Source organism: Panthera pardus, unplaced genomic scaffold (assembly GCF_024362965.1).
Source record: "Panthera pardus isolate Hobbes unplaced genomic scaffold, ASM2436296v1 HiC_scaffold_26, whole genome shotgun sequence".
Taxonomy (NCBI): domain Eukaryota; kingdom Metazoa; phylum Chordata; class Mammalia; order Carnivora; family Felidae; genus Panthera; species Panthera pardus.
Window position 1 is genome coordinate 11,640,768 of NW_026526832.1, and position 26,777 is coordinate 11,667,544.

Here is a 26,777-nt window from a genome sequence, read left to right on the forward strand (position 1 = left end):
CTTTAAACTTCTTGCCCTTTTAACCTCCATCCACATGTGGTCCCCTGACACCAACCCCAAGTTAGCTAAACCCAGAAAGGCCAAAGCCAAATGTCTTCAGGAGTCAGGCAAGAATCCTGAAAGAGCAGAGGGCTATTGTAGATGACTCAAGACGGTCTGCTCACCATTCACTCCATGATAGAACGTACAGTCAATGTCACTACGCCTTCCAATTGCTCAAAAGAAGCTGCATTTTTACATGAAGCATCCTTTTAAAATGTTAATGGTTAATTGAAAGAGGAGGAAAAAAAAAGCGAAGCAAAGAAAATATGTCTTGGGGTCAAATTCAGCCCCAAGGCTGCCAAATGCAAACTGTAATATCAACCAACTACCTCCCTGCTCTGTGCCAATACCCCACCCGTTGATGGCTGCTGGAGAAAAGCACACTTCTGGCAGTAGCTGTTCGACATTTTCAACACTGACGTCCCTCCCGTGCCTAACAGTCAGTCCTCCATTCACTCCAAGAATCCCTTCGTCCACGATGCCTTCTCTGACGGGCGGGCGGCGCAAAGAAAAACAGCTGATGCTGTGCGTATGCATCTGTGAAGGCAGGCTGTGAGTGGGCACAGATTGTTAAGTGTCTATCGGGCGTGGGGGCATGGGGGTGGAGGTAAGGACATTCCGGGAAGAGGGAAGAACTTACTCAAACTTGCAGAGGCAAGAAAGAATATGGTATATTTAAGGCTACAGCAAATGGTTCAGCCCATCAGAAGCACATTATGCACTGGGTTGGGGTGTGGGGGATATACTGTAGGGGTACCTGCAGGGGATGTGACTAGTGAGGAAGCCCAGGGTTGGGTAAGAAGGGGCCCTGCGTGCCACACTAAGAAGCACCTTTAACTGAAAGCAATAGGAAAGTAATAAAATATCTGAAACAAGTGATGTAGTCTTGAAAAGGGGTGGTTATATGAGGGAGGGAAAAATCAATATTGTCATGAATTCCATTTTTCTCTAATCATAAAGATAGATGGGATGAGTGATAATGTTTCAAGCTGTAAGACACATTAAAAGTTTAAAAATCAATGACCACAACAGCCTAGAATGCCCTTTCCTCTTTCTCCAGCTGCTGAACTCTGACTCATTCTTAAAGACTCAGCTCAAAAGTCAAATCCAACATTTTTCCAAATCAGAACTGGTAGCCCTTTGCTCTGCGAGTGGCTTTTTTGCACGCTCCAACTTCTAAAGCACACAGCACTTTAAACTGTAATGATTTATAGGTGTTTGCCTTTAGACTGTAAGCTCCTGAACATCATAGTCCACGTTTTATTCCCACCAGGTAGCACGGCATCCAGCACTTGGTAAACATTCAAATGTTCGTTCCCTAAACAGATCAAAAGAACATAAGGGGTTTTAATGCTAGGACTTGCCACAGATCGACTATCTCCAAACTTAATTAAAAGCAATTATTGAGTATTTATTTACCTGTACTTGGCACTAATGACAGAGAGGGACATGTTAAGGTGTATCCTTGCCCACAAAAGTACACCATCTAATGTCTCAAGAAGTGTCATTAAGAGTCTTCAGGAATCCATGACCGAGCCATGGTAATCAAAGCGCTTGATCATATGCCCACAAGAGCCACAACATAACAACTTCTCTCCCTTTCAAATAAAAAAGGCAGAGTCAGGAAACGGCAACTTAAGATGCACCTGTCTGTGTGACACATTCACAGATTAACTGAGCGTCAAGTTCAAGAGACACAAGTTGTCCTCACCTTCATCTTAACTGCAGTTAAGCAGCTAAACGTCTACTGGACAAATATAACCCTGAACTCTCTGCAAACTCTCGTCTACACAACAATGAGGAGCCCTATCACTTACACCCAACTTACAGGTGCAAATGAACAATAAGAAATAGTCCCTGAGATTTGCAGTTGCTGTAGGCGTTTCCAGAAGAAGGATTTTAACATTTTAAATTTGCTTATTAGTTATGTGAATAGCTTCAGAAAACATTTTTCCAAAACTGGAGCTATTCTCTTTGCCTGTGTCATGAGGAGGATACTATGAAACGCGGCTGGGTGGGGACAGTCCTCTGAGGTTCAATATCATCCATGCAGTGGAGCCTGCTTTCCAACTGTACTGAAAGTCTTAGGGAATTCAGTTGAGTTCCTTTCTTTCGGTGAGAGTCAGAGGGCCAAGGATTCAGGGTCTGGTGATGGCCACTCCGACCAAACTCTAAGCCACTCAACAAGAGCCTTGAACTTGGTTTCAGGACTTAAACAAATGTGAAATAAGACTAGATACACTTTCATGGAGACACTCAAAAGGCGTAAAGCACTAGTATAGGAAGAGCAGGGCTTACACATCTGAAGCAAATTATTGACAAATTAAACTCTCTACTAGGGAGATAGTTCATCTCCATGGACAAGGGCTTTACTTCTAGGAAAGCATATTTGCTTCAATCTGGGGATAAGTCCAAAAATAACATGGAATTCCTAAAATTATTTTGTTTTAAAAACATCAGAGTTTAATATAGACTCTGGCTTTTTTAGTTATGAGTTGACTCGCTCTTTTGGGCCAAAAATTACTGTGGCAGAGGGCAACAGAAGAGCTGTTCTTTTCTTAGTTGAGAAAGAAGGACTTCAAATATATTTCCAAATTTTTTTCGGGATGTGTTTAAAAACACAGAGAATGCTACCATGATAGCATGTCAGGAGTCAGGAATGTTTTAAATCTGCACTATGCTAATGCATATTTTACATACTGTATGATTTAATTTTATTTACTCTCAAAAAGCAGCTGGATAAATTATCCAAATTAAAGAGAACATCCAAAAAGTGAACCGAATTAGAGAAATCTCTCCTAACAGATGAATCCTACCCCCAAAAAATGTTATTAAGTATCATCTTCTTTGAGACAATGTCTTGGGAACAGATGGATATGATAATTAATTACAACGCTCTTAATTTGATGAAGTCCTTTTGAAAATGCCTATGTGGGGGCAATTTCCACTGGCTAGCTTGAGTAGGTGTGATACAAGCAATTTAATTACCTAACACCATGTTAAAAGCACATGCAGCTGCAATAAATACTATTTGATCATCTAAAGAACTTAACGTGGCCTCAGAGAAGAAATAAGGAGGGCTCCCTGAGCCTTGAGAAGGAATCTGTCAGTTCCAGGCCACCCTCAGGAAGTTTCTGGCCTTGACATAGGAGTCCGGCTGGGCTAACGTGTCCTGTGTTGAGAGTCTTGCCCTCTGTGCTCCTGGCCTTGTCTAATCCTCCCGCCCCTCATCCCCCACCCCGCCCCTCAAGACTTCGACCAGCAGAACGAGAGACTGAGGCTCTGGAATCAGCTGAAGAGCTCTAGAGAGTTCAACAGCCCAAGTGTAAGTACGGGAGCAGAAGACTCCTGATCCTCCAAACCTATTACTAAAAAGTGGACAGAGGAATAAGAAAATCCACTGAGTTCCCAGGGAGAGGGGAGCTGTATGATCCCAAGACTTAAAACTGCAGGCAAATGTGGAGAGCTATGAACAATCACGATCAGTTTTTCTGTATGTGTGTGCTTTTTGAAGTCCCTGACTTCTGAGTTCGGATTTAAAGCTGGCAAATTATGTTACAGCTTTTTCTTAAATTCAGTTTCTATTATTTGGTAGAAAGACAGTCTATTAGTCGATTCTTTTATATGTATATATATATATATTATTATTATTTTTTTTTAATGTTTATTTGAGAGGGAGAGAGTGCAAGTGGAGCAAAGGCAGAGAGAGGGAGAGAGAGAATCGCAAGCAGGGTCTGTGCTCAGCAACAAGCCCGACATGGGGCTTGAACTCACAAACTGTGAGATCATGACCTCAGCTGAAAGCAAGAGTCAGACACTTAAACAACTGAGCCAGCCAGCCGCCCTTGATTCTTTTCTTGAAGGCAGATCACGCTCTATGTGTTCCCTTCTGACTATCTTCCCAAAGTCTGAAACATTCTCGAAACTGCCAGAGCTGATATTTGTAAGGAGTTGAGTTCCTTCACCTGGGCCATATCTTATTCATCACCGTGCCCCACACCAAACCAAGCCCAGTGTCCTCTGCCTTCCATGAGGCCCTCAATGGGTCTTTGACATCTCACTGACATTTTCAAAGTGGCACCTTTTTACTCACTGCGTCTTTGTGGTTAAATTAATTTTTATTTAACTCAAGTGCTTCTGAAGGGAAGGGACAACCTGCCAAAATTCCATTCTGATGGACTCATCTGGTGGAGTCAGTATCAGAAAAAGAAAGCTCCTTCTCTCAAGATCTACGTCTCTTCAGAAGAAACAGTGAAAGAGCAGTCGGCTATGATTCTCCTACCATAATACAAGGTAGCACTGGCAAGACGGACTTTCTTGAGAACGCAAAAAAACCAGGATTGAGGAAGGGGGACTAAGCAGCCTAGATTCTCCACCTGAAGCAGCTGAATACAAACACCCAGATGCTGCAGTGAAAAGTAAAGAAAAAATTCATGAATTTTGTTCTGGTCACGGGCTGTATATCTGACGTATTCTTCAGATGCAGTGGGGTTGGCATCCTTCCTTTTATCTTACTTCCCCTCTCGGAACTGCAGTGTTTCAAGCTGTTATGATATGACAGAGCATGTGTGGGAAATTGTCTTCTGAGGTCAAGGTCTCATAAGAGAGAAATAAAACTGAGGATCAAACAAAGAAAAGGGAACTTAATTCAGTAGATCGTTTCCTATTTAAAGAGTCGTGAAGAGAAATGGTCTGCTCATAAAGTCGGGGATAGAGAAGACAATGCTTCCACAAATACAATGCTGGGTGTGTATGTGTCTGCATGCATATCCAAGTTAGAGTAAAATACAGAAAAGCCCAGGGAAAAGATGCAGGAGCTGAATAAAGAGTGGCAAGGAGGACAAAGACAACACCTCAGGGAAAGTGAGGCAGCAATAGCTGGGGAGAAACAAGTGAAATCGTGGGTCCAGGAGCCAGGGAGCAGCTGGAGACAGGGTGTGGTTCACGCCGCTGGGTGTGCGACACAGACCACACATCCTCCCCCCCAACCCCAAACCCAACAAGGCAGGCTGACAGGCAGAGATGTCCACATGCTGCTAGAAAGTGACTTAAGAGACTAAACTCTTTCCTTAAGATTCAGCTTTGGCCAGATATTCTCCAATCTGCTACATGAGGGACTATTTATGGTTGTTAAAAAACAAAAAATATAACTAGCAATATTCCATTAGCCACGGACCAATAGGTAATCTACTTTACTGGACTATCACCCAGCTTTCACAATTCGACAAGTCTGATACCCAGATTTAAATCATTAGTCTCATAAGTTTCTTTTTTTTCATGTTGCCTTTCCTAAGTTTTTAAAAACATTTTTTAATATTTATTTATTATTTTTGAGAGAGAGAGAGAGTGCGCGCGCACGAGAGCGCACACGAGTGGAGGAGGGGCAGAGAGAGAGGGAGACACAGGTTCCGAGCTGTCAGCACAGAGCCCGACGTGGGGCTCAAACCCACGAGCTGTGAGATCATGACCTGAGCTGAAGTAGGATGCTTAACCGACTGAGCCACCCAGGCACTCCAGTTTTTTGTTTTGTTTTAAAGAAAATGAAAAAAAAATAAACAATTCATTTATAACTTTGTTTGGACTCCCCCCACCCCCGCCATCACCATATATCTCTATCCTATTATCTTCTAAGTGCTGGAATTTTCTAAAATGTTCCTTCTTTCTCTCCTAGGAGTCTATCACCAACAGCTTGGGTTCTTCCCCCCTCTAAAAGGTTTGGGAAAATCAAAAACTTTAAAGGTAGAAGTTACTTCTGAGATCATCACATCCCTCTTCCCCTTCTTCTCTCTCAGAAAAGAAAACAGACCCAGAGGATGTGACAGCCTTGTCCAAATTCCTGCTGAAGTGGGCCAGCATTCTAGCACTCGATCTCTGGTTGTGTGCTGTCTCTGCACGACACCAGGTCACGCGTGGAGGAGTATTCCTTAGCTGCTGGACAGAGTTTACTCATGTGCACACATTTGCTCACCGACTATTAACAAGTTATTATCATTATTATGATTAACAAATTGACTATAACAAAGGGAAGTGTAGGACATGGCATGTTAGGTCTCCTGAGTGGTGGAACCAGGGAGGGCCGGGTGGGGAGTGAGCTCAGGGCCACAGGGGACAGTAAGCCTCGTGGTCTGTGCTCACACAATCTGGCTCTGACACCCACCAGGCAAGACCCTCCCCGGCTCCCCACGTCCCTCCATCTCCAAACCAGGGGGGCCGTACAACCTGCCGCCTGAACAGGAGCACCAGGATTCCTGTTTGTCTACGTTTCCAGTCGAACTGTACTTAGAAGGTAATGTGCTCCGGAGAGTCTATGAAACTTCTTGGTGAAAAACAAAGTCACATGTTAGTCAACACTGGAGCTAACAGACCATCTAAAAATTTTAAATTATTTTGGATTAAGGAAAAAAAAAGTGAAAAGTGCTTCTAAATCTGGATTTAAAAATAAAACAGGTTTTTCAGGGTCTCGGAAAGCAAGAGATATAAATGTTCTGGATATAGGTTCTGGCAGAGAATCAGACCCATTAGTCAGAGAGAGGCTGGAGCCAGGAGGGAGCTTGGGAACCTGGCTGGCTGTACTGTGTACAACCTAGGAAAAACCCTATTTTAAGCCTGAACATCATAAACAATGACTTCATTGATTTCCACCTCAAAATACCCAGATTGGATTCTTCTCAATAACTTTTAAGGAATGCATATTTATAGACAGTATGGCTTCAGAACAAAAAGTTTGGGACAAATCTCATTAAAATAAATTTTGAATGGGTGACTGTCAATAACATATTACATTCATTCATCTTCTTAATAAAACTATGGAAGCAGTTAAGCAACAAGTCAAAAGGCATAAGGGCAATGAAAAACTCATTTGACTTACAATGAAAGAAAATAAGGTGGAGGATATTGTGTTGTGGTCTAGATTTTTAACTAGTTAATGACTGTCCTAAAGCCTGCATCTAAAAAGATATGAAAAAATATAGAGGCAAAGGGAAGTCTCTGTAAAATTAGGCACATTCGCTGGATATAGCAGAGTGGAGTGTAGAGAAAAAAAAAAAACTTGTGATCCAGGAGCCATCTTCGTGAGAAATAGCACAACCACGTGGAGGTCTGGACTGGCGGACACAGGACAACACGGGACGCACAGACCTACATCCCAGGCTGGATCGACCCTTTAGCTACAGCTGGTGGGTCCATGGCTCTCAGCCAACCATTCTATAATCAACCGTTACAGAGAAGAATTTCTGTGCAACATCTCTGAAAGGTTTTCTTTGTGTTTGTTTTTAAAATTGACCTGGTTTTCACCAGGCAGATCTCGTGGCATCCAAAAATGGCATTCTCTGCTAAACCGAGTTTTAACCAGGTAGTCACAACTTTAAGGAGGGAAATTCAAAATAATGGTCAGCTAAATGATACCCACGCTAAGGTGGTGCCCAGCGGCTCCTACATCATGGGTCTCCTCCTGGGTCAACTGCCCACTGACAGGAGGAGGAGGAGAGAGCAGCAGAAAGGTAGCAGACTGTGGGAGAACCACCTTGTTAACACACGGAGGCATGAGGAATAACAGATCTCTGTTGTTTTAAGCTACTACTATTGGGGGTGGCTTGTTGTGCAACAACGAGTAATGAAACATATGCACATTGTGTGAATATGTACAATGCTGAAATACGTACATACGTTGGTGAAATATAAATTCATAATCACTGATATTATTTCCTGGACTTTAAAGACAACAGCAAAACACAGTTATCAAAAAACTGCAGTGGAGAGGACAAGGCTTTGGGATCAGAGAAGCTGGGTTGAAGACTCGGACCTGCTCTCATCCTTGTACCAAAGAACACATGACTCTGCACAGCTCACTTGTTCTCTCTGCCTCTGTTTTCTTATCTATAAATTCCTCATGGAATCAGAATGATAAAATGAGAACAACAGAAATGTAAACGCTTTGTAAACAGTAAGGCACATTACACAGTTAAGCTGTCCTTGGAATCGCCACCTTCATGTTACTTCAATACTTAGTCCTTCCCCATAAAGGTATCATCTGGATCAATAGATCAGACGTAACCTCCTCTGCTACAAGACTCCTTTTGCGGGCAGGCATTTGCACGCACACATGCACACGCAGGGCCTTCCAAGAACCACAGGTGTCATAAGCCCTGTGGACAGGGCTGTTTTTCCTTTCTGCCATCATCCACTAACCCTCCTTCCTCTCACCATCTCCTGAAAGGTGTGATGAGCTCACATCACATTCCAGGGCCAAGAGAAGAGAAAAGGTGAGAAAAAAAATTGGCAGGGTGCTTGGAAACCTAAAACCTAGCCGAGGAAAGAAGAATTAAAAATGGTTAAGAGTTCACTGTATTGCGAGCAAGAATGACGTCAGAATGGGATGAAGTTCAGGAAAAGACAGCCAAAGAGGGTGGAAACAAAGGATGGGCCATTAAGAAAAAGCAAAGATGCAGCAAGTAAAGAAGGAAGGACCTGTCTGTAGAAAGGGCAGGGGTAAGGTGGGAAAACCAGCACTCATCGGGAACAGAAAAGAGATATCCACGCATGAAGAGACTATCTAGAGGGTAGAGTCTGTCACTTGTAAGAGCTCAAGTTATGCTTGACAAACAGATGAATAGCTGAAAAAAATCAAACACAAAGTCACAAATTGTACAAGGACTCACACCGAAATAGGGCGGTGAGGGGCTGGAATGGGTGAGTCTCCCTGGGAATGGGAGTTCCATTTGGATGAGAACGACGGAGAGAGGAATTTGTTCTTTAAGGCAAGGGGGGCAAAGTCCACGAGCTCCTCTCCTCGTTGCTGAAAGTCCAAGACATCTTTACAAAAGAGGGGTCATTAAGGTAAATCTCTACTGCCAACATTTCTGATACCTTCACCCTAACTGTAAAGGGCTTTCCCCCTGAAATCTCCACATCGCTGGTTTGGGTCCAAAATGGCTCTAAGTTCTTAATAATGCTCTTTATAAATAAGCAGTAAAGACCAAATAGTTACAACCTAATTTTATGTATTCTAAAATGGTCTTCTGTGTATCTAAACATCATACTCTTAAAAACATAAATCACACAAAAGAATACAGTCATGTAGTTTTTTTTCTCTTGAAATACTCCTGCTATGACTCATGGTAGGCTCTCTTCTTTTTATTTCCATTTTCACATGATTGTTTGGCTTTTTATTCTCTTGCCAAAGTAGGACCTATCATCCTCCTTAGTAAGCGGGAACCCACTTAATATGCTAAACTAGGTTTTAACTGCGGTCTGAGCGCATTCTGCATTTACCGATTCATTCAGTATGAATGCATATACAGAGGAAAAGAAAGAAAACACAATTCCTGACCTCTAGAAACGTCCTTTAGTTGGTGAGACAAGACTATGCGTGTAGCAGTGAAATAACAATGCAGGGAAATATGCGATTAGTTGGCAACACAGAAAAGAACACGTTAGGAGCTCCCAGGGCGTAGGATGGGTGTTGGTTGAAGCATGAAGACCTTTTGGATAAAGTGCAATTTAATTGGAGTCCTGCAGTGTGAACAATATTACAAAAGGTGGAAGGGAGAGATAAAGGCTTTGAGAGGTGACCTTGGTGCTTGGAATGCAGAATTTCTGCAGTACGGAGAAGTGGGCCATAAAGAAGGGGCTTGGGGAAAAGTGCAAGGTTTTTAAAGTGAGCCGGGGAGTAGTATTTACCACCCAACAGTGGGAGGGTAACAGGAAACTAAAAATACTCATGCTTTCTTCTTCAAGAAAGACATCAACATGCTTAGCGTGGGCCTGCTCATTCATTCGTTCATTCATTCACCCATCAACAAACGTAGGTTGACACATTACAATTCCTATTCTAGTACTAGAGGCTATAAAATATTCCCTCAGAGAAGGGAATATTCCCACAGAGAAGGGAATACTGACCAAAAGAAAAAAAAAATCAATGATATCAATGTATCATAAAAAGTGCTTCAAGAGACACATGGGAATTAAATTACAAGTGAGCAGAGGAGGGCACCTAAGTCATCCTCACGGCTGAAGACTTCAAACACTTCAAAGAGAAGGAAATGCAGTCCCGAAAGGGGAGCAGAAACTGTAGGAGGGGAAGGTGCTCGGGGAAGCCAGCTGTCGGCACTGGCATGAGCATCAGCTGGGCATGGGCAAGTGAGGAGAGGGGTCTCATCCAGGCGGGAACACAGGATGTATGCGGACAAGGGCCGGGGAGTACCATGGGTCAACGACCATCTCAAATACAGAAACTAAAGGGCTGTGAGAACTTATCCCTCCCCTGCAAATAATTTACAGTGGGATTTTGAATGACTTCCGTCTCTGTTTTCAATTTCTTCGTTAGAGGCACCTTTAACTGACTGACCATTCTTGAGCCCTGGATGCCAAAGTCAAATTTACATCAACACAATAATAAGCATCCTAAGGTTTATGTTTGTAAGACTCACAGAAGCTTGGAGATAAAACAGAAGACATCTAGCTGAACCTCCTTTCCAGTGTAACATTTCTTCTAAGCATTCCTGGCAGGTGGCCATCCAGACGGAAAGAAATCTTCAGCTCTGGGGAGCTGAGGAAGCAGCCCAATTCATCACTGTACGTCATTAGTTGTGAGAAAATTTTTTCCTTAAACTGAGATTAAGTATGTCTTTTACCCACTTTGACCCCCTGGAGGGGCTGAAAATTCACCTACTGTGCCTCCTACGTGCATATGGTGCCATGTTACGTTTGTAACAGTGACTTGAGAATTGTCCCTCTTCTTCACTGAAGAACTTGTTAATTAACAACTGGCTTAGTTTTGATTAATTAGGTTCTCTAATATAATGTGCCACCTTCCTTTTCGTGAAGACCTTGAAGGGACATCTGTTACCGTTAATGACGTTCTCTGTTCCTCCATTACAGATTGGTAATACCTCACATTTGCACAATGTTTTACCCCTTTCCAAGTATCTTCACATACATTATCACACTGTAATGTCCTAAGAGGGGGCTACACACTGTGAGTACATGAATCGTTGTTATCTGCTTTATGATATCGTACAATGGATACAATAAGGGGTGTAACATGTGTCTGAGAGGTTCCTAGAGCTTCTGATAGGGCAAAGGTTAGGGAAAAACTAATGTCATTTTAAGAGAAGAAAAGAAATTATCAGAACACACTCTGGATGTCTACTCCAATTATGGACTACAAATCACTGGCACTTACCTACAGACCATATATATTATGTTGACAGGGCCATTTGGAAAATCAAAACGACTCCTCAACAGACACACATGGGAAGTGCTGGCACCGGACAGGGCAGACGGACAGTTTAGAAAGGGAGCTAAGGAAGGCCCCGTTTCAACTGTGGATATTAAATGTAGAGCACAGGAGAAAGAAACGAGTTGACTTGGTCAAAATGATGCCTTAGTGGCCTGGGAAGATGGAGGAGAGGTCATGGCAGGGAAGAGGGGAGGGCGTCTCAGCAGGGGAAACGGAACAGAAACCCCATGTTTCCGAGCACGGTCTCCCCCAAAGTCAGGTACGAAGGGCCGGCTCCACGGTGGTTCTCTGAAGACTGTCTAGGACCCAACCTGGAGACCCTCAAGTTCTGGAGTGAGCCTGGTCCTGGAGGGCTAAGTGGATGTCCTGCTACTATGACTAAAATGACAGGAATTTTTTTCCCCATCAAGGCAAAGAGGGCTGGCTTGTTCCTCCAGAAAAGCATCAGCAGAATTTAGACTCCTCTCTGCCTCAGCAATTAGCAGGTCCGGGTCGATGCGTGATGGCAAACGTAAAGGATTCCGTGGGAGCAGCTCCATGAGGCCTGCTGTGTTTCATCCCATTGGACACAACGGTTAAGAACCGGGAAGACTCACTGCGGAGGGTCAAGTGACGTGCCCACTCTGATCAACACCCTGCTGCGTGCTGAGGGACCCATATGCCCATGCAGTTCCCAACCTGCCAAAGTGCACAGGCACCCGGAAGGGAAGAACCTGTAAGGGTTAGTGACTTAACCTGATGACATCTGGCTTTGACCCAAGGAATGAGACGTGTAAATATCAAGTCACAGGAATAGTCAGGATTTCTCCTCAGAAACAGGAGCGTGTTAGGTTTCCCTGATAACCTGGGGAGAGCAGAGTGCGTGCCTGAAACTGTGCCTTCAGTGATGCTAACACACGAGACAGCGGAGAAGAGCTGACAAACTGATGACGGACCAACCTTGTCGGCAGGGTGCAGCAACCGTCCGCCGTGAGTCTGACTTGAGTTTCGTAGCTGTCCAGAGGGCACACGGCCTGCTGCACGGAGGGGCACTCCACGGTGCTGCAGTCCACGCTGAAAACTGGAAGGGGCAAACAGAGGCACCATTTACTGTTATGTTTACTTGCACTGGGAGTCCCCGAAACGAAACACTGGCTCTTCACAAATGTGTGCGGTTTCCTTGTTCCCCAGAACCCTCTCGACGCACTGACATTTTCATTTCGGTCCACGTTAGAGAGTGGCAGTAGGGCCCGTATCTGCGCCAGGAAAGCAGGGGATAAGACCTCTAAGAGTTAGGATGAAGACACAGAGAGAGAGGGAAGCCAGCGCTGGTTATGTGGGTGGTGAGGGTCAGCCAGACGCGTTTCTGGCACAACACTGCAAGAGATGGACAAGGGATTGTTTTGCTTGAGGCTTTTATCCAGCAGTTAAGACCAAAAAAAAAAAAAAAAAAAAGTCTGACCAATGGTTAGAGACTTGCAAAGAAGAAATCACTATAGTTTAGACCTGTTCACAGAGTGTATTAGAAATGCACAAGAACAAGGATGTTAGAAATACTGCGAAGCAATAAGTAGCTGGGACAGGACAACAAATCAAATGCAGCAAAGAAGGTGAGCAAACAGTCTGAGACCTAGCACATGCTCTAAAGCCAGCAGACGGATGGCAGGGAACCGGCAAGGAGAAAGACTAGGGCTGAGATTTTCGTTCTAACGCATCTGGTGGTTGGATGCATATTTACATATGCATCTTTCTGTTTACATACGATGGCTGTTTTTAAAGGTGATAAAGCGATAGGTCTACCAAGGAAGGCTCTGACCTTCTTCTCTGGGGGAATGGAGCACAGAGCTACAGCATCATAAATTCTCACCCCACTTCCCACGTCAAGCAGACTTTGAAGGAAAAGAGAGAGAAGAAAAAAGATGGTCCCTATCGGCAGGTGCGTGTGCACCAGCGAGTTGTCACCCTGCCCCTCTGACTAGGAGGTCAGCAGTGAGAGTGGCAGGCGTGCAGGTTGCTGGCAACAAAGCCCATCTTCCCCGGGAGGCCGGCAGCGGTGGCAGCAGAGGGGCCTGCGACCCTGGGCTGCAGAGAAGCGAGGCCGCCGATGCGACGCCCGCGCGTACCTGGTTTGCACTCATACAGGTCACAACACTCTCCCGGCTTCCCTGAGGCCTTGGACACTAGTATGTTCAGGTATCCCGGCTGGCAGACTTTGCGCAGACAGCCCGCAGGGTCGCACACGCAGCGGCTGGGTAAGGGGCAGCACTCCCCGGGGGGAGCATAGCCCTCGATCAGAACGGAATCTTCAGGACAACGTGGAGAGAACTGGACTTCACAGCGGGCCTTGGAGCAATCTGGCTTCTCTTCTAAATGGGAGAGAAAGAATTTAGCACGTGCCCGGGGGGCAGTGTGGGGCACTGTTGTCAGACTCAGGGGCAGTCCTGAGGATCTATTCATGGACCGAAGAGGAGGGGAGAGAAAGAAACCAGTGAAACTGTCACACTCCGCTCAGCCGGCCATGAAAATCTCCCCTGAGATCTGCTCATGACACGGCAGGGGGAGCACGGTGGCCTTCTCCACCTCCCTGCTCACTTGTGCTGAAAAATCCACGTTCCATGTGCCAACCAAAATCAACAGTGGCACGGGAAGGTGCTTACGTGGGGTGCACGATCTGGGAAGAGGACTTCATCACTTACTGACCGAAAGACCTTTGAACTTAAAAGGAGTTTTAAGGCCTGCTCTTCGAAAACAGCATATGTTTAAAACCCCAAAATAGACCCACAAACAAATCCTGGCTACTTCAGGGACTGGACACAAAGGTATGTGATTATCAACACGAAAGAACTCTCTCTCTGAGCCCTGAATTTTGAAGAGATGAACTTATTTAAGACCATAGGATTCTATGACATGGAAGCTTCACAAGATGGAGAAGGAGCTAAACTGCCATGTAATTTCCCTAAACACCATCCGGCGTGTCTATCTCTAGCAGAGATCAAATGCCCCTCTCTCCTTCTTCAGGCATTATGTACTGACCACTGCTGTGCCTCCATTTTAAAAGAAAAGAAAACTAAATCGAACAAAGCCCTAGCTTCTGGAACCCCAGTCCACAGCTGAGTCTCTGGGTTTAAACTTTTAAGAAACCTACACCAACATTATGTCCTTCAGGAAAAGGCTGAAACAAACCCAAGGCACGTCATTATAGCCCCGTGATCTCTTGGGCGAGGGGAGGAAGGGGGGATGGAATTCAGAAAATGTTGGGTGAAAATGATGCCATGTGGTATTGGGGTACATTATCATTAGCTCCGTGTTTCCTACAGTAAAACCCATCCAGAATCACAAAGCACGGTCAGATCCAGGTCACCTAGTTTAGTCTTCTCAACTAAAAATTAAGTTCAACTGATGCACATGTGGTCAGCAGTAAAAGTAAAACAAGAATCCAGGTGTCCTCACTTCCAGATCGTTCATCTCTTCGTGTTACACAAGTAGCTCTATTTCCAAAACCAAGTGCTCCTCAGGTCACTCCTACCTTGATGGCTGTATCTTTCATTTCACTGACCATCTTCCTTGGCTACTTCCTGTTTAATCATAACGCCCGATGAAAGAGCCTTCCTACTCACAGGTGTAGTAAATTCATTAAAAAATATTTACAGAGCACCTGCTGTTCTAGCAGCTTGAGCTGAGCTGTAAGGAGAACAGGCATAGATTCCTGCCCTCATATAGTTTACAGCACAGCAGAGGGTGACAAAAAATAAACACTAAACATCATAAATAAGCAAAGTGTGTCATAGTGGAGGGTGCTAAGTGCTATGGAGAAAAAAATGGAACAGAGCAAGGGGGAATCAGAGTGATTGGGGGGGCGGCGGTTATAATATGGTCAGAACAGGCATCACTGAGAAACCAATGTTTGAACCAAGACTTAAAGGAGGGAGAGAGCGGGCCATGGAGATATCTAGGAGAAGAGCATTCCAGTGGCAGGAACAGCTAATACCATCCTGAATGTCCCAGGAGGGGTGGGGAGGCCAGTGTGGCTGCAGTAGGCTGATGGAGAATGCATATATCCTATTTTCCTATGGTAACCCCAAGCAACTGCCCGGAGAAGAGAACACAAGAGGAACTCCAGTCTTGACTACCCATCAGTGTGGACAAAACAAATCATTAAGCTGGGGAGGAGAAAGTGAATCCTGACAGCATGGGGACTGATGGAGATGGAGTTGGTTAAGTACGTCCCATGGATGACTTCTCAGGCAAACACAAACACACTGTGTCCAATCATACCACGAGCTCTGTGACTTTAACTGCAATAACACTTCATTCCTCCTCTTGTTAATGTGCTGTGATGAACTTATTCTGTGTCACATTCTATTCCATTCTTCTCCTGAGAAATACTTGGTATGTACAATCAGACTTTCCAAATATATGCTTCAATAAAACACGCTTTCATTATAACCCAGCATATTAGATCTTCCTGGTTATTCTGCTCTTTATGCTTCACAGTCTCAATGTTGTCACCTACTTATGTGCTTTGCAGTTCAAGCCTTGAGAGATTTATTTACTTCTGAGTAACTGCCTTTATGGGGCGCCTGGGTGGCTCAGTCATCCAACTCTTGACTTTGGTTCAGATCATGATCTCACAGTTTGTGGGTTTGAGCTCAACGTCAGGTTCTGCATTGACAGTGCAGAGCCTGCTTGGGATTCTCTCTCTCTCCTTTCTCTCTGCCCCTCCCCTGCTCTCTCTCAAAATAAATAAACTTAAAAAAAAAAAAAAAAAAAAAAAGAACTGCCCTTGTAATACAAATGCCTTTGTAATACAAAATGTAAGTTATCACAGACACTGTTTGAACCACTATCCAAAGGGATTTAGGAATGTTAAAAATGAGGGTTTTTAAATCTTATTAAGTACTTTTTCAACTTTTCTCAAGATGACCATATTGGCTTTCCCTGTAATTTATTATATAATCAATTAGCAGATTTAAAATCATCATTGTTTTCTTAGATTAACTGTATCGTTTTATTCTCTTGCCAGAGAATGTAGGCTGTACTACTTCGGTACTATTTTCTACTTCTTTTCACTTCTTGAGAGACAGAGACAGAGAGAGAGAAAGAGAGAAAGAGAGAAAGAGAGAAAGAGAGAAAGAGAGAAAGAGAGAAAGAGAGAAAGAGAGAAAGAGAGAAAGAGAGAGAGAGAGAGAGTTGGCAAATATGTGTATAAATATGGCCTAAGGTCATCTTTAAAATACATGGCTATTTGAAAAAAACATGTATTTTCTCTTTACTAGATGTAAACTTGCAAATCTATCCAATCAGGCTTAATTATGACATTCAGACCACTTCTAGCTCACATTTTTTAACTAATTTCCAAGAAGGATCTATTAAAATCGTCCACTATGAACCAGCAACTTCTTGTATTGCTATCAGTTTTTTAATTTTTTAAGCTTGTGTTCTTAACTCCATGACTGGTAGGCATAAGATTCAAGCCTATGATACTGACTTGGCAAGTTGTAAAATGATGCTTTTAAAGAATCTAGATTTCTAAGATTTGTATCTTTCTTTTCATCTTGTAATTGCTAACATTCTTAGCTTTTCTCTTCTTTTAACCCTCTATTCAGGTCTTGATGGATTATCCAGTACCCTTACTCACTAGCACCTTCCTCCAATCAGTCATCACCTGGGTACCCAACCATGGTTACCATGGCATCAGGAAGTGTCTTTCTGATACTTTCTTTTCCAGCCCATTTCTAAATTAATTCTTCTAAGAGATTTCATTTATTCATCTACGTCTCCATTCCATCTCTCTTCCATGAAAAAAATAAGGAGAAAACTATAGCCACACCTGTATTTCCCATTCATTTAGAAGGTTTTTCTGATATTACCTCTGAATTTTAAATTTCATCCATTTGAAAAGAAGCCTCTTCTGACTCTTTCCCTACAGTGTCTAACAAATCTATATATAATAGTTAAGTTAATTAACAAGGTTTCAGTCTGGTTGCCTTGGCAACACTTTGCAACTGGCATCTTAAAAAAAAAAAAAAAAAAAGAACAAAAACTGCCCCAGATACAGAAAGATTAAAGTGACAGAATCACTTGTAACAGAGGAGGTTATGGAGAGAAAATAAGCTTCTTTCATCATATTAATTATCTTCTTGTAAGAGGTTAGCCCTTAAAATATTGACAGGGTCACCCAGTATTAGAACGATTTTACAATAATGAAAAGTGCGTCTCAATCTAAGTCACTTTAACCCGTGTGACCACATGCTGGCCAGTTGTAGATTTTCTCCAGGTTCCTATGTCAACAGGGAAAGTGCAATCATGATCTACAAGTAGCAATTGCACTCGAGAGTTTTCTACTTAAACACAGATTTAAATAAAACCAAAGCTGAAACGAAAACTACTAGATGGGAAGGGAAAAAAGAGAAGAGAAAATGATATTGCCAGATTCTCACTATATCTGATTTTCTGCAGAGTCCCACACATCTGACACGAAAACTTTCTTCCTCTTTCAAAATCTCTGGAGATGGTCACTTAAAATGCTGCACACTTGTTAATGGAAAACAGGCAGCATGAAATGGACTACTGAAATTTAGACCAGTAACTAACTACAAAATCAACGCTGCTGGGTGCTCAGTCATTTTCCTGAAATCTATCCTGATTCTCACACACAACACAAATGCACACAGGCAGCACACGGTCATGAGACACAATCCTCGGGAGTTCCAACCACAGAGACGTTTCAAGAGACCCCCAGGTGTGGACTGGACTTGATATCACAGAATTTAGCAGGTGGAGCAGGGAGCAAAGAGGGGAAGATTCTGGGACTTCCACCTCACTCTGGTAGTCCCCCCTCCCTTATAATCTCAAGTCCTAGAGTAGCTGTGGCATTACTGAAGCCATCACAGGGGCCACCTGTCCGTCCTGGCAGGCAAATCTCCTCATGAGAGGAGATCTGGTTTTGGAGGCTATGCCACTTGAGGTGGTATAGGTGAGGTGAAGTCGGAGAAATCTTCTCTAATCCTTCTCTGATTCATCCGACAAACACTTACTGAACGACTTCCATGTGCCGGAGGTTCTGGGCACAGAATTTAGAGCATAAAAGGAATAAAACAAAGTCCTTGCCCTCCTGGATTCAGAATTCTGGAGTGAGACAATAAACAAAGAGCTACACACCATGGTGCCTGGGGGGCGACAAATGCCCTGAAGTAGAATCAGCAACGTGGGTGTACCCGCTGGGTGAGGGCACCTGCACACAGACCTGAATGAACGATAGGAGAAGGCACGCAAACAGCAGGGCAGGATGTCTCAGATGGAGGGACCAGCAAGGATGAAGGTGCTAAGGAAGAGCAAGCCTACCCTCCAAAAAGAAAAGTATACCTCACAGTTATGAAGAAGAAATCTAAACTCGTGTAACTCCCAGCTAGAAAATACCAATAAAGACTTACAAGAAAAATATTTTGACATATACTGTTTCCCATTAAGGATTCAGTTCTCACGACTGTGCTAGGGAAATGAAGGCAATCTTTATCAGTGGGGTACCTTCTATGCATAACGCACCATGCCTCTCCTTTTCTCCTCCATTGGGAAAAGAGGACATTTTCCTTTCTACTTGGTAGATGAGGAACTAGGCACAGAGAGGTTAAGAAACTTGGCTAAGGTCACAAAGCAAGTGGCACAGCTTCCAAAGCCGACGATCTTCTCACTGGTCCACAATACCAAAAGCAAAAGGAACTTGAACTTTCCACATTGGCTTTCCTGGTATTTGTATATTTCGTCAATGGCTACGGTTTCACTCACACACAGAATGCAAAATTAACTGGCAAAGATAAAGAAAGAGGTGCAGGGTCTTTGGTACTGTCCTCAACACTTTCTGGCTGGCCAGCCTCCCAAACTCATTTGCTCCTACAGACATCACATGGTAAAAGGTAGAGGTTTTGTTTTGGTTTGTTTTTTTATCCAGTATTATTTTGTTCTGAAAACTTCTATTACAAACGTAAGCCACGTCATCCCTATATTTTTAAATTTAGAGACTGACTCCTTTAAAGTTACACTGTGAATTCTCTTCATTCACATTCCACGATTTTATCATAACCTTTTTTGGCAAGCTTCGCGGTGAAGACTCGTTCCACACAATCATAACCCTGAGGGGAAAAAATTAGGCTTGTTGATACAGTCCCAGAAATATTTCATATTTCGGCTTGTTCGGAAACACCAGCTGTACTTTCCCAGCACTTTCTTTTACTCTGAATTTAGGATTTAACAGTGAGGGCATCTACATATGCCCTTCTCTTGGCAGTTTGTTGGAAGTGCCATACTACATTGTTTTCATTACCTAATAAAGTTAGTTTGCATCCCAGAATATAAATTAGCCAGATATAAAGAAAAAAAATGAAATGATCTGTAAAGCTGCAACATAAGATACTTTAGTGCTTCTCGTGCTGGCTGTCCATTACAATCACTTACCAAGCTTTTAAGACTACCACTGTCTAGAGAGGGAGGGAGGCAAACCATAAGAGACTCTTAAACACAGAAAACAATCTGAGGGTTGATGATGGGGGTGAGGGAGAAGGGAAAATGGGTGATGGGCATTGAGAAGGGCACTTGTTGGAATGAGGGCTGGGTGTTGTATGTAAGCAATGAACCACGGAAATCTACCCCAAAACCAAGAGCACACTTGACACACTGTATATTAGCCGACTTGACAATAAATTCTATTAAGAAAAAAAAAAAAATATATATATATCTCAAAGAAAAATCCTATAAAAAATAAGCAAATAAAAATCACCCAGGTGATAAGGCCTCTGGAATTCCTGCATACTTTATCACATCATACATATGCATGGAAACATTCAGTGCTTTAATTTCTAAGGAAATAAAATGAACTTCAATCTCCTAAGAAAAAAAATAAAGAATAATGAAAAAATTTTTTTCTGCACCAAAATACCCTTCCAACTGATGCCTGAAATTCCCTAAATTAAAGATTAATTTATTGGCATTTAGTGAAAATTTTCCAGAAATGCAAATGTCTCTTTGTAGATAATAAAATCTGTACTTCGGATGAAAAAGGAAAAAAAAAAAAGAATACCACTGTCTAGATGCCACCTTAAATCAATTAAATCAGAATTTCTGGGGGAGAAGCCTGGGAATTAATATTTATTTTAATAGCTCCCTGGGTGATTCTATTGTGTGATTAGAACTGAGAATTACTGTGTTACTCCTCCAAGCAAACCAGGAATCTTTACAGTGAAGTTCCTTACTGACAACAGAGCTTTGCGAAGGGCATATTCAAACATCCTGTCAAACGGCAGCTGGCCAGATGCCAAAGAAGCACTGAGCCCTCCAGATCTCTGCCTGCCCCAAATGGTCCAAACCAGATGTTGAGCCCCATGGTACCTCTAGGACTCTCCCGGCCCACACATCTTTTCAATGTAGGATATTACTGCATTGGATTGAAAATAACGCTTTACATTAGAGCTCTGCTACTCAAAGGGTGGCCTCCCTGAACCACCAGCATCGGCATCACTTGGGAGCTTGTTAGGGCTGTACAGACTCAGACACCTGTACAGACCAGACCTACTGAATCTGCACTTCAGCAAGATCTCCAGGTGATTCAGTGGTCTTGAGTATGGTTCTCAAACAGTGGGCCATGGACAAGCGCTTCATCATCTCCTGGGAATATGCTAGAAATGCAAATTCTAAGGCCCCATATCAGGCCTACAGAATTAGAAACTGGGAGTGCGGCCCAGCAATCTCGCTGAACAAACCCTCCATGGAATTCTCATGCACGCGGTGGTATGAGAACCAAAGGGCTGGAATAATGATTCTCAACCCTGGCTGCATGCGAGAACCGCTGGGGAGCTTGAACAATCTAGAAGCTCAAGAATACACCCGCTTTAATTCTCAGGAACTCTGAATCAACGAGTTCTCTAGAGTCTTCTTGGAAGAGGTCAGAGCTCCCTGGGAGGCATGAAAATAGCTGAGAGAGGGGTAGAGGGTAGGGAGTGGGAGAGTCAGATCCGAAATGTGGCCTACGTACATCCTACTGAAGGTTAAATCACAGTTTACCAAAGTTTATTAGAATTTTGAGTCCAGGGACGTTTTATTTCTTCATCCGATAGTTCACACCACGAACACGTATTCAATTTACTCCCAGAGGGATTTGCCATTCATATAATTAAATTTAGATATTTGTACACAGTAACAAACTTGCAAAATGTAACAAGGATTTTATTTTTAAAAACCCGGCAATAAAATAAAGCCTCAGAGGATGGTTTGGATAAGTGTACAAAGAAAATGGAAGATTTCTTTCAAAAAGACTGATTTTGCCTAACAAACTTCTCTGAGTACCTGGTTCCCTTTTTTGCCGTACACACAGCCTCCCAGAAAAGGAAGGAAAATTACCAGAGAATGGGAAAATGACTAATGGGAGAACTTAAATTAACTAGATTTGTGCAATCAGTTCAGCAACATCTTAAGAGGAATCTTCGTAACAGTTTGAAAATGTCACAGAGGCATAAACCTTAGAAATGAAGAACTCCCCAGGGTGGTGTTGAAGCGGAAGGCAACGTCCATTACAGAATACAAACAAAGCCTCTATTTTGCTGAGTGATCCACATTGGATGGGTTGCTTTCTGCACTTCAAGTTTTCCTCCACTGAGGAAGGGGATGCTGCAAAACCAGGCTCTCTTTTTGTGAAATCAGGATCCGGACTTGAAAGGTGCGGCGCATCTGGAAATGGGGGGCTGGCCGTGTGGGTGTCTCTGTGGACATCCTTTAGCCAGGCCTTCTGTGAGCCCGTCCTCTGCAAGCAGGGCCTCCGGGAGGACCAGCAGTAACTGCTGAATTAGAGGAGGAGCCAGTCCTCCTTTTAAAACCCCAGTATTTGTTAACCACGTAGAGTTTTAGAAGTACAGTGGAAGAAATGAGATCTTACGAAAAGAAGGAAGGAACAGAAAACCAAGGACACTGTCAGCAATTCTGTCAATAAAATCCCGAGTCCCAGAGGTGGTATATGGATTTCAAAAGTCTTGAGGACTCCAAAGAATACTATGTGCTGATCGGAGGTCTTCAGAAGTTCCTGAAAGCGACTGTACTTATGTGATTAAAATGATAGATCAAGAATAAGGAGGGCGCAGACCAGCATGGAAAAAGGACGGGCGGAAGGCACCGCAGGACGCTGCTGTTGTTCAGTCTTTGCTGACAACAGCAGCCGCAAAGGAACAACAGCGGGCTATTTAGCTGTTCAACTGGTAGTTCTCATGAGGGTTTGCACATTCCGGCGGGGGCGGGGGGATGGGGGACACAAAAACCGTGTGGCTAAAAATATGGAAGTAGATTTTTGAAAAAATTATCTTGGCCGTTTATTTCTTCTTTCTCTTCCTCCTTTTTTTATATCTGTTTTACTTAAGACAAAATACTTGTTTGTACCAGTGGCTCGTCATTTAACAGAGGCTTCTTTTTAGCTACTTTTCTCTCTCTCTTGCATACATGGGAGTCAGTATACCTACTGGCTTACTACCAAGATTTGAGAGCCAGAAAAAAGTACGTTCAAATCTTGGCTCCTCTGAAACTATCTGTGTGATCTTGGACACGTTTCCTGACACTTCTCTCTGTGTCCAAGTTTCCTCGGGGTTGTTGTAAGAGTTAAGCGAGGTAATATATATTGCAAGCAGCCCTTTGCCTGGCGCATCCAAGTGTCCAGAGGAGAAGAGCTCTTATCACCATCATCAATTATTACAAAAAGTCTAGGCTTTGAGTCAGACTAACTTAACAATACTCAGTACAGTATACTCATGTGTTAAATGGGGCATCAAAATGCTTACCCTACAAGACTGTTTTGGAGATGAAAACAAAATGTATGCATTCGCTCCTATTGTATAAATATATAATATTTATAAAAGCTATATAAATATAAAAGAATACTTCATATTAAACATATATGTGCACACGTACATCAACACATACATATACACACGCAGAGCATTATCCTAGGCGCTAATATTAGCTCACTCCTCCTCTCTGTTTTAAACCTAATGCCCAACACAATGCCTAGGACACAGATGTGATCATTAAATGTCTGCTATTATTGACAAAGGTGAAGCTGATTATGAAACACATACACACACCATATATCCCCACATACACACAACTCTTAGCGTGCCCCCTACAGAGTCATCTTAGCATGCTAGAAGTTTGACTCAAGTGCTGCTTCTCTGTCAACTTCCACTACTTTCTTTATTGATTTCTTAAAAAAAAAAAAAAAAAAAAAAAAAGGCCACTTTTTTGAGAGAACAGTCTCTGCTCTGTCTGGAGAGCAGGAAGGAAGCTGCCTTATAGAGGTAGTTTTCCCTGGAGATTCTTCCCTAGCTATTTCTGCATTCAAGATGTGCTGATGGGACTGGCTCACAAAGTTAGCAAACTGACAAGATGGAATATAATGTTAAAGACTGCTTCCCCAAAACAGACACAGAGAGGCCTCCTGACATTTATACCTACACCATTAAAGGCCCTCCCCAGTAAGAAAGTGCTTCTTCCTTGCAGACCACCTCTGGCGGTCAGCGTCTCTCAGAACAGCCTCACTCCCTTCCTACAACTCTTCCTCTGAAGGCCTCTCCACCCTCCTGACCATTCCTTCCTAATCAGCCTTGTGCTGGGCCAAGCCCCTGAAAGGGCCCCACGTTTCTATGCCGTCTTTGTATTCTTTGTGTACCCGTGGCGTAAACCCTCATCTACCACGACCGCCAAGAGGGCACCCAGAGACTACAAATATGTGAGCTGCAGCTGAGCAAAGGGACGTGTTTACTTTCCATCCGGAACGACAACTTGACCTGCAGCAAAAACAAAAATACTGCGATGTGTATTTTTTCCCAGAAATGATAATTATAGTACTCCAAACATTTTTCAAACTTCAACTACCAAAATGGAAAAGGCATTCAAAAAATAATTTATTAAATAGCTTATATTCTTGGTAGCCCTTACATGGAAATTCTACTCCCCCCCCCCCCCCCCCCTTCATAGCCATTAAAGGGTTTGGCTCCTGGCTCAAAACCCTCCTCCAGAGCAAGGTGAGGTTCAACCTGCCCACCTGCCAGGTAGGTGGTTGAAGCGCTATCCTTATTCATCATAGTGTGGGTTTATAGCACCTTTTCCACCCCAAAATACCAGCGATTTAAGAATTGCAGTGACACAAAGGCAATTCTGCACATCTGGCTGATGAAACGCCTGAACCAAGAAGCAGAGGCCAGAGGGGCTCCAGGTACCAAACACAGCAGTATAGTATTTAGACCCTTCTCAGGAGCATGATGCAAACCCCAGCTTACTCTCACTCCTCTCTCTGAAGAATGTGCTTCTTCAATTCATTCCCCACCTGGTCGTTTTCCTCTAGCCAAAGTTCTTCTAGACTTCTTACTCCCATCGGGAAATGGCCCTTGTAACTACCGCTCTCAGGCTTTCCAAAATTCTTTTGAAGTGGTTCTCACGTGAGTGTGTTAGACGGCTTTTTAAAGCATGGACTGTGAACCTCGCTTCCAGAGTTGCTGATTTAGTTGGTCTGGGTTGAAGCCTCAGAACATGCATTGCTAACAGATTCACAGGTTACTGATGCTGCTGTCCAGGCACCATGATTTGAGAACTGCTGCTTTAAACCATGTCTACTTGAAAATTTCTAACTCTCGTAAGCTCTATCATCATCTCTCCTCCTCCCAGGCAAAGCTGCTTCTCTCTCTCTGTAGATAATGTACTAGAGCTGGTGTTCGATGTAAAAGGACAGTAACGTGCCTGATGACCTGACAGGCCTAAACTCGTCCTCTTCTACACTAAATAGCAGCCCACAGGGAGCTACCATCTCAGACCTGAGATAAAATTCAGAGAGGAGCTCCTGGAGAGAACAGGCGCACATTCAGACCACTATATTAGATTTGCATGGAGAGGTCAGGGCTGTTGCCAGTGAACAGCTGGGGCTGCTCCCACATTTCAGGGGTATAGCATACTTCCAAATATTTTCAAATGCAGCAAAGGACATAATGACACCATAAATCAGTCTAACCAGAATGAATTAAAGGGGGCAAAGTAGTTAGTATATGATGAACCAACTCTCACAAATTCACCCTCTAATAATTGGGAATTTGTGATAATTTGGAATCAGAGTGTTATGAAATTTAATTTTAACTTAATGTGTGATGGGGACTAGACTCTACACAAAGTCACTAGGGACCTAAATTCCTTTCATTTATTTGCTCCTCAATACATACTGCACAGCCCTCGTCCATCTAGTCTTTCAACCAGTGGGAAGAGAAGAAAGTGGAAGGGGGAGGGCACAGCTCTAAGTGGCATACTGTGAGAAGCTGCATTATCCCTTCAGCTCCCTTCACCTGGCTCGGACTTAGTCACACAGCCACACCTACCTGCAAGGAAGTCTGGGAAATGCAGTCTTTATTATGGGTGGCCATATCGGTAGCCAAAACTTTACGGAAGAGGAGAATGGACACGTGGAAGCAGGGACTAGGAACCTCTACGATAGTTTTTCTAAGGAAATAAACTGTGTTAATATGGAAGTATCCTGCCCATTTTTTTTTATTTGTTAAAGTTTATTTATTTAAGAGAGAGAGTGCACGCGCCTGTGCATACATGAGCAGAGAAGGGGCAGAACGAGAGGGAGACTGAGAATCCTAAGCAGACTCCAAGCTCACTGTGGAGCCCAACATGGGGGCTTGATCCAATGACCATGAGATCATGCCCTGAACTGAAATCAAGAGCTGGACGCTTAACAGACTGAGTCACTCAAATGTTTCATGTACTGCCCTTTAAAGAATAAAAGTAAATAAAACATTCTGAAGAATCACTTGACAAACACTCAAAGAAAGCAATACAGGTAGGTGTTTCTTACCAAATATCTATGTCTAGGTGTTAAACAGGCCTGGAAGATTATTATTTATTTATCAACTCCAAAAATATGTGATCATCAACTGCCATGTAAGAGACATGGTAACAAGTTGTATGTTTTTAAAAAAGCAAGCATATATATACCCTAGTCATCAGTGAGCCTAGATTTTCCATGCATACGAACTTTAAGCAGAAAGCTAGTTTCTTTTGGAATGTTCTAATTTCAACAAATCAATCTAATCCTTCCTGTTTAAGGTATGAAAAAAAGGTGGACTGAAGATTTGAAGGCTTAATTATAAGAAAGTAGAGGAAATAAAATGCTTGACCTTGCATAGAAATGTGGGAATGGTTCTATCTACATACAGGACATCTCTGTCAAAGGAGAAAATTTTTCTTAGCCAGAAATTCTTACATGTAAGTGGATAAAATGGTGGCCTACCTAGCAAAGCCAAATGACTTGCTCAAGGGTCATCTGGCTAGTGAATGGTGAGGCAGGGCCAGAAGCCAGGTCTCCTGGGGAATTCTACATTGCTTCCACCAAGAAACACAGTCAGTTATCATATTAACATTCTCGTCCTTTGGTCCATAGTGTGCATCTTTCCCTGACAGTTACTCATCTTTTCTGCAATACTTAAAATTGCTTAGAATC

At 43.1% G+C, this 26,777-nt stretch overlaps 1 protein-coding gene across 5 annotated transcripts in view; it reads right to left on the reverse strand.

Annotated features, from left to right (window-relative positions):
* CRIM1 (cysteine rich transmembrane BMP regulator 1) overlaps nt 1–26,777 on the reverse strand; it is a 189,150-nt gene that overhangs the window by 89,502 nt on the left and 72,871 nt on the right. For 3 of the 5 annotated variants that reach the window (XM_019447635.2, XM_019447637.2, XM_019447625.2), the window contains exons 3-4: nt 13,384–13,626; nt 12,221–12,341 (exon numbers count right to left, since the gene is read on the reverse strand). The exons of 1 other annotated variant lie outside the window; for it this stretch is intronic. In XM_019447635.2, the coding sequence (XP_019303180.1) occupies nt 12,221–12,341; nt 13,384–13,626 (364 nt within the window). The remainder of the gene's footprint in view (nt 1–12,220; nt 12,342–13,383; nt 13,627–26,777) is intronic. One more of the 5 variants, XM_019447646.2, reaches the window with a different exon arrangement.